Source organism: Podarcis vaucheri (genome assembly GCF_965113315.1).
Source record: "Podarcis vaucheri genome assembly, chromosome: W".
Classification (NCBI taxonomy): Eukaryota; Metazoa; Chordata; class Lepidosauria; order Squamata; family Lacertidae; genus Podarcis; species Podarcis vaucheri.
In genome coordinates, this window is record NC_138757.1 from 30,605,868 (window position 1) to 30,618,501 (window position 12,634).

Below are 12,634 nucleotides of genomic sequence, written 5' to 3' on the forward strand. Positions count from 1 at the left end.
ATTCTTCATAGTGGTGGACTCCTACACCAAATGGCTGGAAGTCGCACTGGTACCGTCCACTTCCACGTCCGCAGCCATCCGGGTACTACGCAGGCTGTTTGCAACCCACGGGCTCCCTGACACTCTCGTCTCAGACAACGGGACTGCATTTACGTCAGGAGAATTCCAAACCTTCACAGCACAGAACGCCATCCGCCACATCCGTTCGGCGCCATTCCACCCTGCCACCAATGGCCAAGCAGAACGCATGGTGCGGACCACCAAGGACACCCTTCGCCGCATGACGCAAGGGGACTGGGAGTACCGCCTTGCCACATTCCTGCTAGCACAGCACAGCACCCCCAGCTCAACGACTGGCCGGAGCCCCGCTGAACTACTAATGGGTCGGCGCCTTGCAATCAGATTGGACCGCCTTCACCCCGATAGAGCTCAGGATGAGGTAGTGGTGGGGGAAGGCAGGAACCCCCGGACCTTCGAAGCCCAGGACCCAGTGTATGCAAAGAATTTTGGGGCAGGCCCAGCATGGGTACCCGCCACGGTCACCAGGGTCACTGGCCCAGTGTCGTACGAGGTGCTAACGGATGGGGGGCAATGCTGGCGCCGCCACTGCGACCAGATACGGCGACGATTCCCGGGAGAAACCCAGGAGGAGGACAGGTCAGAGGAGTCCCAAGGGAACAGCGGGGCAGTGAGGCCCATAGAGCAGGAGGGGCCAGCAGGAGAGGCAGAATCAGTAAATACAGAGAGGACCCGTGAGGCCGAAAGGACACCAGAACCAGAACCACGACTGAGCGAGCCTGTTGCGCCAGACCAAACAACCCCATCACAGCCAGCATCCTTGGAACACGAGCCAGAACCTGGAGCCCGGACCAGGGAACACCCCAGGCCGCAACGCACACGTAGGCCGCCGGCATACCTTGAGGACTATGAATGCGACCTCCCGGGCAGGACTGGAACTTAGAGGGGAGGGGTGTTATGTACTGAGAACAATAGGATCCAAATTGCAGCAGTCTGATTAGTCCTAGAACAATAGGATTCAGAATGCAGCAGTCTGATTGGTCCTAGAACAATGCAGCAGTATGATTGGTTGGCAGGAACCACCCAATCCTGCTCCAGATTGAAGTGAATCCACAACCTGATTGGCTTACAGTAGAATTCCGGAATTAGCCAATCATGTGCAACCCATTGTGTAAATAATGTATATAAAGCAGATACTGTGAGGGGACTTTCTTTTCATTCCTCCTCACCACTATGAGCTGAATAAAGAGCATGAAATCACTTTGCGACTCTGAGTATATTTCAACAACGCAGAAGCTGGTATTGTTGCAGACAAGCCTCACGGCCACACACCCCTTGTTACCCTGCAGGGGCGGAGCAAAGATGGCTGTTAGTGAGCAAGCAGGAAAGAGGGGAAAACTGGTTGGCAGAGATTAGAAAAACAGATAGACAGACAGAAAGATAGACATAGGGAATTCCGCTGTCAGGGTCTACTCACCATCTTCCCCATGATGCCTGTGCCCACTGTCTCCCTCATCACTTCCTTGATGTGGCTGAGCTGGTCCTTCCGGACAAAGATGAGCACCAGCTGCACCTAGAAGATGCAAGGTACTGGGATGTCTACCAGCTCTGTTCATTGCTTGCTGTCCTGGGCCGGCTGGATGCAGATAGGAGTGGCAGGGGGCACCAACTGGGGATCCCCCAATGGAAGAAGGCTCAGAGCCAGGGAACTGGTGGGGGGACGACAACGCTGAGTCGTCCCAGGGAGAAGAGGGAGCAGACTGTGAGCAAGAGGAGGTGTTGGAAACTGAAGAAGCAGGAGGGCAGGAAGATTCTGTGGCAAACAGCAGCCCAGAAACCGAGGCAGAAGTGGAGGCTGGAGGCGGGGGTCAAGAGGCAGAGATCAGGCAGGCTGCTGAAGAAGCCAGGGGGTCTCCCCATCCTGCTGCGATCAGCTCCCCTCCCTGCTGGTCTCCCAGAACACAGAGAAATTAAGAGGAGGGAGCAAAGACAGGCAAGGTGTCAGAGTCTCAGGTTGCTTGGGAAGGACCAGGGGGAGGAGGAGACTTCAGAGAGTGGTGGGAGGGTAGCAACCTTCAGCCTTCACAACTACCTCACTGGGGCAAGACCTGTTGGGAAAGGTTTCTGTGATCACGAGGCCTGCACGGTTGGGTTTCTTTGAATAAAGAATGTTGGCTTCTTTTGAATAAAACACCACTGACACCAGGTGTTTTTTCTTGCTGACCTCCTCCTCCTCCTCCTCATTCCAGCTCCTGACAGCTGTCTGGCTGCTGAAGAAATGGGTGGGGTTGGACTTACTTTCTTGTACTTGGATTTGGAACGCAAAGCCTTTTCCACAGCTGTCAGCCACTCTTGCTCCTTTGTCAAGTCTAAGTAGAAGATAGCCTCTGTGCTCAGGTCCAGCTCCTGGAACCGAATGCCCAAGTGCCAAAGAGAAGGATGTGGAACTGCAGGAATAGGACTCCAATTGGAACAGACGTGCTGGTTAAATATGCAAAGACAACAGGACCAAGAACAAACAAGTAATACCAGCCACCTCTGCCTCAGCTTAGCTATTCTGGGCCCCAAAGGAGCTTTGCTAATGAAAGAAAAAAAGCTTTTTCCTTGTATTTTTTAAGATGTGTCAGCCAGCCTGATATCTAAGCACTATCCCAGTAGCTACAGGCAACCAGAAATTCTTTGAAGGCAAGTGAGTTGATTGATCTCTCCATTCTTCCTTCACCTGGCAACCTGGTTTCCAGGCTGGCTTTCCGGGAGCAGAAAACCACCTCTTAGATCTGCCGTGCCAAGCTTGTTTGCTAGAAGATTACCCCGTAACACCCTTGTCCTCTTTGCAAACCTCCTAAATGGCTAGCCTTCTGTGTTTCCATGCTGGCCATGAAGGAATGGGCATTCCCCACTCTGAAAACAGCACAGAAATACAGCCTAAGGGTAAAAAGAGCAAGCTAAACAGCCTCTGTAAAACAGTAGGATCTGAAGCTGCTAACCACATACTGATAAACATATCATAAAAGCAGACATGAAAAACAAATGGCCACTGGGTACTACTAACAGTGGGACACGGGTGGCGCTGTGGGTTAAACCACAGAGCCTAGGACTTGCAGATCACAAGGTCGGCGGTTCGAATCCCCGCGGCGGGGTGAGCTCCCGTTGCTCGGTCCCTGCAAAGTAAGACCACCTCTTAATCCCTGGAAACAGACTGTCAGACTAAATGGACTGGCTACATAAATAGCACTTTATATGAACAATGTAATTTGCTGAACATTTAACTCTGCAAAATAGATACTTTGAAACTGTGGAAATTGTGAATTCTCCTGCTGAAGGGGACTTTTGAACATTTATTTAGACATTTTGTTGCATTACGCCTGAGGGCTATTGTGTCCCCCTAGAGGTCTACTGGAAAAAGTTACAGCTGGCTTGGGAATTTTCAACTTAGCAATAGCCTGGGATAGGCTCACAGCAAAACAAGCTTGACTGTGGGAGCGACCTTGACTTCCAGATAAAGTGCCATGGATGAAAAGCAAGCAAAAGCGGATGAAAAGGTAACAAGATCAGGCAAAGTAAGATATCAAGCGACCAGTGCAATACCGCAGCAGCGTAGGGCATCTGTTGCAGGCCCTCCTGTGCCACAAGGAGATGACCCAGTGCAAGCTGGGCCAAAAGGGACGACAGAAGAAGGATTTACTTCTGTTTTAAATAAGATTGACTCAGAAGCTGAACTCTAATACAGATTCTATTGAAAAAGTATTGCAACAGTCAGATTTAAATAAAAAGACAGCCCAGGAAGCAATAGAAAAAACGAAGGAGTGGTCATTTATGCAAAAGAGAGCTTGTCACTGAAATTTGTTTTTAAAGACGATCAAGGAAGATTTATAGCAATTGAAATACAAACACAAGGAGAAAAATTCTTGATAGTAGGAGTTTATGCACCGAATGAGGGGAAATCTTTATTTTATAAGAAGCTGCATGAGACGTTACTGGACTATATGGACTATAATATCATTTTGATGGGAGACATGAATGGGGTGGTATCCACAAATATGGACAAGTCACAGAGACAGGTAGTCACTAAAGATGGCAGACTACCAAAAACTTTTTTTGAACTGACTGACAATATGGACTTGATTGATACTTGGAGAACTAGGAACCCTCTGGGTAGAGAGGGAACCTTCTTTTCTGAAGCCCAAAAGACATGGACAAGAATTGACCAAATCTGGATAACTAGAGGACTGGCACCTAAGATTAGGAAGGTAGAAATCTGCCCTAAGACGTGCTCCGACCATAACACCGTGAGAATGGAGATGAAACTAGCACCAACTGGTTCCTTCAGATGGAGGATGAATGACACCCTGTTTAGAGATCAAGAGGTGACTAAGAAGGCCCAAAAAACTGTGAGAGACTATTTTGAGATAAATTTGAACACTACTGTGGAAAAAAGAGTAATCTGGGATGCTAGTAAAGCAGTTATGAGGGGGTTTCTGATTCAACAGAACTCGATAAAGAAGAGAGCCCAAAATGTGAAAAAAGAAAATATTCTGGAAAAAATAAAAGAGGGCGAGAAAAAACTGAGAGTGAAACCCAATTCACAAGAGATTCTGAGAGAAATAAAGTTATACCAAGTGCAGTATATGAAGATGATAAATCAGGAAATTGAATGGAAAATTAAACAAATGAGACAAAAGACTTTTGAATCGGCAAACAAATGTGGGAAACTGCTAGCTTGGCAGATGAAGAAAAGACAAAAACTTAACACCATTACCAATTTGGAAGTGGAGGGAAAAAATATCCAGAATCCAGTGGAAATTAGAGAATGCTTCCAGAGGTATTTTAAAAAACTATATACACAAGGGCCACAGAAAGAGTTTGATATAGACCAGTTCTTGAGAATAAATGGATTTCAAAAAAATCTCACAAGAAAACAAGACAATGTTGAGCTACAGAGTCACGGAACAGGAGGTAGAAGATGCCATTCAGAATATGCAGTTGGGGAAATCTCCAGGGCCGGACGGTTTAACCTCAAAATACTATAGAACTTTGAAGGACTGGTTAATTCAACCACTAAAGGAGGTTTGTAAAGAAATTTTGGAGGGGAAAAAAGCGCCAGAGTCGTGGAAAGAAGCATTCATTACACTTATACCGAAAATTGAGTCTGAAAATACACAAATTAAGAACTATCGACCCATATCTCTCTTAAATGCGGATTACAAAATTTTTGCTGACATTTTGGCCAAGAGGTTAAAAAAAGTTCTAAAGGAATTGATACATAAGGATCAAGCTGGCTTTCTCCCAGGCAGACATTTGTCTGATAACACGAGGAATATAATCAATATATTGGAGAAGTTGCAAGAGGAAATCAACACAAAAGCAGTTTTAATTTTTGTGGATGCCGAGAAAGCCTTTGATAATATTTCTTGGAGTTTTATGAAGAAAAACCTTCAGGGGTTGGGGGTTGGTCAAGGGTTCGAAAATGGTATAAGTGCAATTTATTCAGAGCAAAAGGCTAAATTAATAGTTAACAATGTGGTAACAGAGGAATTTAAGGTAGAGAAAGGGACACGACAAGGCTGCCCAATTTCCCCTTTACTTTTTATCTCCGTCCTGGAGGTTCTGTTAAACATGATCAGGAGCGACCATCAGATTAAAGGTATAAGGGTCGGAGCTAAACAATACAAACTGAAAGCTTTTGCAGATGATCTAGTTTTGACATTACAGGAGCCAGAATCTAGTACCAAAAGAGTATTAGAATTGATCCAAGAGTTTGGTCAGGTGGCAGGATTTAAGTTGAATAAGCTAAAAACCAAAATGCTTGAGAGAAACTTAAGAATGAATGAAAGAGAGAGGTTTCAGAATGAGACAGGTTTAACAGTGGTCAAGAAGGTGAAATACCTGGGGATTAATGTGACATCTAAAAATGGGAACTTATTTAAGGACAATTATGAAAAGTGTTGGTCAGATGTTAAAAGGGATCTAGAAATATGGTCAAATTTGAAGCTTTCCTTGTTGGGTCGAATTGCAGTTATTAAGATGAATGTATTGCCAAGAATGTTATTTCTGTTTCAATCGTTACAAATAATAGACAAGATGGAATGTTTCAAGAAATGGCAGAGTGACATTTCTAAATTCGTCTGGCAAAGCAAGAAACCCAGAATAAAGTTTAAAATATTAACTGATGCTAAAGAAAGAGGGGGATTTGCCCTGCCAGACCTTAAACTCTATTATGAATCAGCAGCTTTCTGCTGGTTGAAGGACTGGCTGCTTCTTGAGAACACAGACATTTTAGATCTAGAAGGTTTTAATAATGTTTTTGGATGGCATGCATATTTGTGGTACGACAAGGTTAAAGCTCATAAGGTATTTAAAAATCATATTGTCAGGAGAGCATTGTTTAATGTCTGGACACGATATAAAGACTTACTTGAAAATAAAACCCCAAGGTGGTTGTCACCGATGGAGGCAAAAGCTAAAAAAAACCTCAATATGGAGGCCAGGTGGCCAAAATATTGGGAGATTTTGGAGCAAGAAGGAGACAAATTGAAATTGCAGAGTTTTGAGAAATTAAAAGACAGAGTGCGAGATTGGCTTCATTATTTTCAAATAAGAGAGGCTTATAATTTGGATTAAAAAATTGGCTTCCAGGTGGAAAAATCAAAGTTGGAAACAGAACTGTTAGATCCTGAAACTAAGATACTTTCAAGAATGTATAACTTGCTGTTAAAATGGAATACTCAAGACGAGACGGTTAAATCTGCTATGATTAAATGGGCACAGGACATTGGACATAATATTATGTTTGCTGACTGGGAACAGTTATGGACCACAGGTATGAAATTTAAGGCATGTAATGCCTTAAGAGAGAATATTATGAAAATGGTATACAGGTGGTACATGACACCAGTCAAGCTTGCAAAAATCTATCATTTGGCCGATAATAAATGTTGGAAATGTAAGGAAACTGAAGGTACATTCTTCCACCTTTGGTGGACGTGCCCCGGGATTAAGGCTTTCTGGGAAATGATATATAATGAATTGAAAAAGGTATTTAAATATACCTTCCTGAAGAAACCAGAGGCCTTTCTCCTGGGCATCGTTGGCCAATTGGTGCCGAAGAAGGACAGAACTTTTTTCATGTATGCAGCAACAGCAGCAAGAATACTCATCGCAAAATATTGGAAGACACAAGATTTACCCACTCTGGAAGAATGGCAAATGAAGGTGATGGACTACATGGAACTGGCAGAAATGACTGGCAGAATCCGTGACCAGGGAGAAGAGTCGGTGCAAGAGGATTGGAAGAAATTTAAAGACTACTTGCAGAAATACTGTAAAATTAATGAATGTTAGAAGGATGTTGGAATGGAAAATAAGTGGTATTGGCAAAAAGATTATTAAGAATATGCAAATATGGATTGACAATGGTTGAAAATACATAGTTATAATAGGTTAAGATACTGAGTAAAGATAAATGATAGAGGGTAAGGATTTGCTGAAAGGAATTTAAACGGGAATACAAAAGGGGAGGTGTGAGGAAGCCAGGAAACAAGTAAATGAACTATAAGACATGAAATACTGATTTTTTTTTTCTTAACTGTTTTTTACTTTTTGTGTGATTTGCCTTTGGTATTTTTGTATCCTTTTTCTCTTTTTTCTACTCTATTTTTTATGTTTAAATTTTGTAATCTTTTATTGTTTCTTAAATTTTAATAAATATTATCATTTTTACAAGGGCAGGCAAGATCAGGACCAAGAACAAACAAGTAATACCAGCCACCTCTGCCTCAGCTTAGCTATTCTGGGCCCCAAAGGAGCTTTGCTAATGAAAGAAAAAAAGCTTTTTTCCTGCACGCCGGCTCCCTCGGCCAGTAAAGCGAGATGAGCGCCGCAACCCCAGAGTCGGCCACGACTGGACCTAATGGTCAGGGGTCCCTTTAACTTACTACTAACAGTACGAGGAAACAACCAAAGCAAAAACTTTGTTTGAAGTAGTAAGCTTAGCATTATAAGGATGACCCACACCAAGTGTTGGGGGGGGGTCACACCTCCCTGTCCTCCAGCACAGCTTTTAGGAGGAGTTCCAAAGGTTTTGCTTCAGTTTTGGATTAACTGCATCTTGTCACAATGTCTGAAGCTGCACAACCCGTTTCATTTGAACCATGGCTCATTGAAACAAGCCAACTTCCAATCGTGGGTTTACAAAGCTGGTAAAATGAACCACCATAGGATCTGGACACACCAAACTGTGGTTAATTTAAAATCCAAGTGGAAGCTTCCCAATAGGCTTGGGGTGGGGGAGAGGTGTGCAAACCTGGAGGAGAGGCTGCTGTCCTGCTCATAATATGAAGCCACGGTTCAGTATGTGGCACCAAGGAAAATTGCCCACCACAACTAATACTTTCCATTACCCACCCATGTGGCCTGAGTGAACAGGACAGACTTTGCCTGGCACCCAACAATAAAGCTGTCATGTAGATGTCGCTTTCTCCAGCCCCAACTCTGATACAGGTTCCACTGGTCTTTGCATGGTCTTTGCACTTTTGCATGATCTGACCTGAAATTCTGGGTGTTGACATATGCCTTCTCTCTCTTGGCGAGGACGTGCTTGATGAGTCCCTCTCTCTGTCCGGACTGCGTATGTGTGGAAGGCACAAAGAGCTTGCGCATAGTGTGGGTCATTGGGGTTTCTTCTTGCTCATGCTCTCCTTGTCACGGATACGCCTCAGGGAGATGAGAACAGAACTCAAGTAGTCCTTAAAAGCAAGGAGGCGGGAGGGCACAGTACACCTCTAAGGCAACTTACAGCCTGCTTGCTGGCAGCGGTGGGGGTGGAGGCTCCTGGCGGGCACTCATTTGCTGATTCTGCAGGTTTCTTTCCTTCTCCATGAAGTTATCCTCGAATTCCAGAATTCCTGAGAGAGGAAAAGACTTCTGAGGTTAGAGAGGATTCAGAACCGTTTGGGGAAGTTTCGGGAAAGGAACTTAGAAAATACTTAACTGCAGGAAAATGTTCCTGCCTCCCCACAGCACCACATTTGTCGGACAATTGCCTCTCAGCTTATGCATGTTTAGGAAGGATTGTGGAGGCAACAGGTCCTCCCCTCAAGGCCTTTTCCTCTAACGGAGGTAGACTGGTCTTCTCCAATCCTCTGGCCACTGGATGAGTTTTCTAAACTTGCTGGCATATTGAGTGTAGCACCTTAACAGCATCATCTTTAACAAAATTTAATAGTTCAGCTGGAATGTCATCACATCCACTGGCCTTGTTATTAGCAGTGCTTTCTAAGGCCCATTTGACTTCGCTCTCCAGGATGTCAGGCTCAAGGTCAGCAACCACACTACCTGGGGTATAATTTCCTCTTGTCCTTTATTATGGTACTCTTTGTATGAAATGTTCCTTTCATATCTCCAGTTTTCTTGAACAGATCTCTGGTTCTTCCCATTCTGTTGTTTTCCTCTATTTCTTTGCATTGCTCATTTAAGAATGCCCTCTTGTCTCTTCTTGCTATTTTTTGGAAATCTGCATTCAATTTCCTGTATCTTTCACTATCTCCCTTGCATTTTGCTTGTCTTCTCCAAGTCCACCTTTCCTTTTGAAGCAAAATGTCCTTGAAATGGGGGAGAAATGCCCTGCATGAAGTCTTGGGTTGGCAATTTGGGGAGAGGGAAGACTGTCTGCGGCGCTGGGGAGCGGGCAGGCTGGTGAGGCCCCCTAGATCTAGAGGCCCTAGGCTTCTTCTTTTTTTATATAAAATTTTTATTGGGTTTTCACAATTTATATAGACACACACAATACACAATACAGACATACAAACACAAAGACAAACATATATAATTTCAAATCCTTAATTTCTTAACCACTTTCCCTGACTTCCCCACACCTCCCCTTCTTGCATCCCAATTCCAATAGTTAACTCAGCAAGTTCTTATCTCCAACTTTTACCTTATTAATATTTTACTTAATTCGTCTTAATTAACCAAATTTAACTTATAGACCTCGATTAAACCACAATACCCATCATTTACGTCCTTTTCTAAGGTCGACCCAAGTTCCCTTCCACAAGTTTCCCAATTTTTATATTATTTACAAAACAAAATAACAGAAAACAACATATAATTATACACCCTTTGGATTCCAAAACTCTCGCCCCCCCCTTTCCCGGTTTCGATCCCCAAAGAATATCCATCAGTCTATCAGTTCTCAGCCTGGATCCCTCACGTCCGAGGCCCTCAAATCTCTCTCAGTCCCTCTCTGCCGGTTTTGTTGGTAGTCCTTTATGTTGGACATTGAGTCTCGGAGAAGCTCTGTCCCAATAGGGTCTATGTTTCTTCCAACCAGACCTCCATATTCAAAAGTGGAGCCCAAATCATGTTTCTTATTCCTTTTAAGTCCAAGTGTCCCAAATGTCCCAAAAGCTCCAACTTTCGTCTTAATCAAATTTGTAATCCATAGGTCTTCCGATCTCCCCATAGGGAGATCTCTCCAATCTTCATTCTCAAATTCAAACCAAATTCTCATCATCCAGGTCTTGTTTTCCTTGTAATCCATTTTTACAGGCCTCTGGTTGTCCTTTTTCACCTGCGGCATTTCAGCTCCTCCTTCCCACTCCTCTGAATCAGCACATATCTCTTCTTGTTCAGCTGCAAAATTTTCTTGAGTCAAGTCCTTGGCACAATCAACAAGTTTATTTGCTTTAGAATTCAAGGTCGTAACATCTGTAGCCAAAGCTTCACTCTGATCTTGTAACTTTCCCAAGAGAAACAACATTCTATCCAACTCAGCCTGTATTTTTCCATCTGCAGCCATTGTAATGTCTCAGAACCCCCTCTAGAGGGATTCTAGTTACTTAGTATTCTTTCTCCAACAGTCAAGTTACTTTGTTTTTGTTTCTTCTTTATTTTCAACAACTTGAAGTCAAATATATCAAAAATAACCAGCAGAAATAACAAAAGGCAAATTTTTCTAACTTTGACAGCTCGTTTGACAGCTGTCAAACTCTTTATGTCTCCTCAGCAGGCTCTCTCGCGGATCGCTCCCGGATCCCGGGGGGTTGCACATCAGCTCCTAAAAATCAATTCTTATCCTCCAGCAAAATACTTATAATGCCAAATCGTGAAATTAATAACTTTTGTCTCGCAAAGAGAGAAGTGGTCTCTCGACCTTAGTTATCCAATTCTTGCTTTAAATTGTCTACAGGACGGGGGGGGGTGGACTTCCTTTTAACACCTCCCCTGGTCGTGCCGAATTAAAAAAAAAGAGAGATTTTTAAAGTCCAATTTCCGTACTACTCACGGGTTGTTACTTTTGCAGTCCAAATGTTCAAAGAAAGAAGTCAGCGCTCTCTGGCCATGGCTTGCGGCTTCACTCCGTAGAAGAAGCGGTCTACTCTCAGCACCACGCCACTCTCCGTCCCCCGCTCCGAAGCCTTTAAAAAGGCTTCTTTGCGGGTCGGGGGGCGCAAATGGTGCCCACCGAGTCACCAAGTCCACAGGCTTCAGCGCCTGTGGTTTCTGAGGGTCCCCGCATCACCGCCGAGGTAGGACCCGTCTTCCACGGAGCCGATTCCCTCCGGAGCTCAGAGGGAATCCGCCATTAACCTTTTCGCGCTAACCCGGAAGTCCCTAGAGGCCCTAGGCTTCAGCCTACTTAGCCTATACATAAATCCGGCCCTGCCTATGTCACAGTGAGCACAGGCCCATGGATCACGTGCAAGGCATTCTGCGTGTTGGGAAGGAGCCTCCTGTTCTGGGCCAGGGGGAAGAGTGACACCAGCAGAAGACTGGGTGGTGGGGTCGAAGCTGATCCCGGGGAGCACGTGAGGAGTCAAGGTTTCCCGCATGAACCCTTCAGTTTCTTTACATTTCCAACACTTATTATCAGACAAATGGTAGATTTTTGCAAGCTTGACTGGGGTCATGTACCACCTATATATCATTTTCATAATATTCTCTCTTAAGGCATTACATGCCGTAAATTTTATACCGGTGGTCCACAACTGTTCCCAGTCAGCAAACATAATGTTATGACCAATGCCTTGTGCCCACTTTATCATAGCTGATTTCACTGTTTCATCTTGTGTATTCCACTTCAGCAACAAGTTGTACATTCGTGACAGATTCTTAGTATTGGGTTCTAACAGTTCTGTTTCTAATTTTGATTTCTCCACCTGGAAGCCAATTTTCCTGTCCTGTTTGTAAACCTCCATTATTTGATAATAATGGAGCCAATCTCGTACTTTAACCTTCAATTTCTCATAACTCTGTAATTTCAGTTTATCTCCCTCTTGTTCCAAAATTTCCCAATATTTTGGCCATTTGGCCTCCATGTTAAGCTTTTTCACGGCTTTTGCCTCCATTGGCGACAACCACCTTGGGGTTTTATATTCCAACAAATCTTTATATCTAATCCAAACATTATATAATGCTTTCCTAACAATATGATTTTTAAAGGCCCTATGCACTTTGATTTTGTCATACCATAGATATGCATGCCAACCAAATGTATTATTAAAACCTTCTAAATCTAAGATATCTGTGTTCTCGAGGAGCATTTTCGGGACTTAACTTGGCTCTGTTATTCGCCATTTCAACTTGTTCTTGATCTACCACGTCTCTGCAAGCATTT

At 44.0% G+C, this 12,634-nt stretch overlaps 1 protein-coding gene across 1 annotated transcript in view; it reads right to left on the reverse strand.

Moving 5' to 3' along the window:
* The window catches only part of LOC309523267 (inositol polyphosphate 5-phosphatase OCRL-like), a gene marked incomplete at both ends in the record, with an annotated part of 307,035 nt that extends 295,186 nt beyond the window's left edge, over positions 1-11,849 (reverse strand). The window contains 6 exons of the mRNA XM_082207049.1: positions 1,308-1,361; positions 1,496-1,591; positions 2,317-2,424; positions 2,829-2,919; positions 8,813-8,921; positions 11,717-11,849. Of these exons, the coding sequence (XP_082063175.1) occupies positions 1,308-1,361; positions 1,496-1,591; positions 2,317-2,424; positions 2,829-2,919; positions 8,813-8,921; positions 11,717-11,849 (591 nt within the window). The remainder of the gene's footprint in view (positions 1-1,307; positions 1,362-1,495; positions 1,592-2,316; positions 2,425-2,828; positions 2,920-8,812; positions 8,922-11,716) is intronic.
* Between the last annotated feature and the right edge of the window lie 785 nt (positions 11,850-12,634).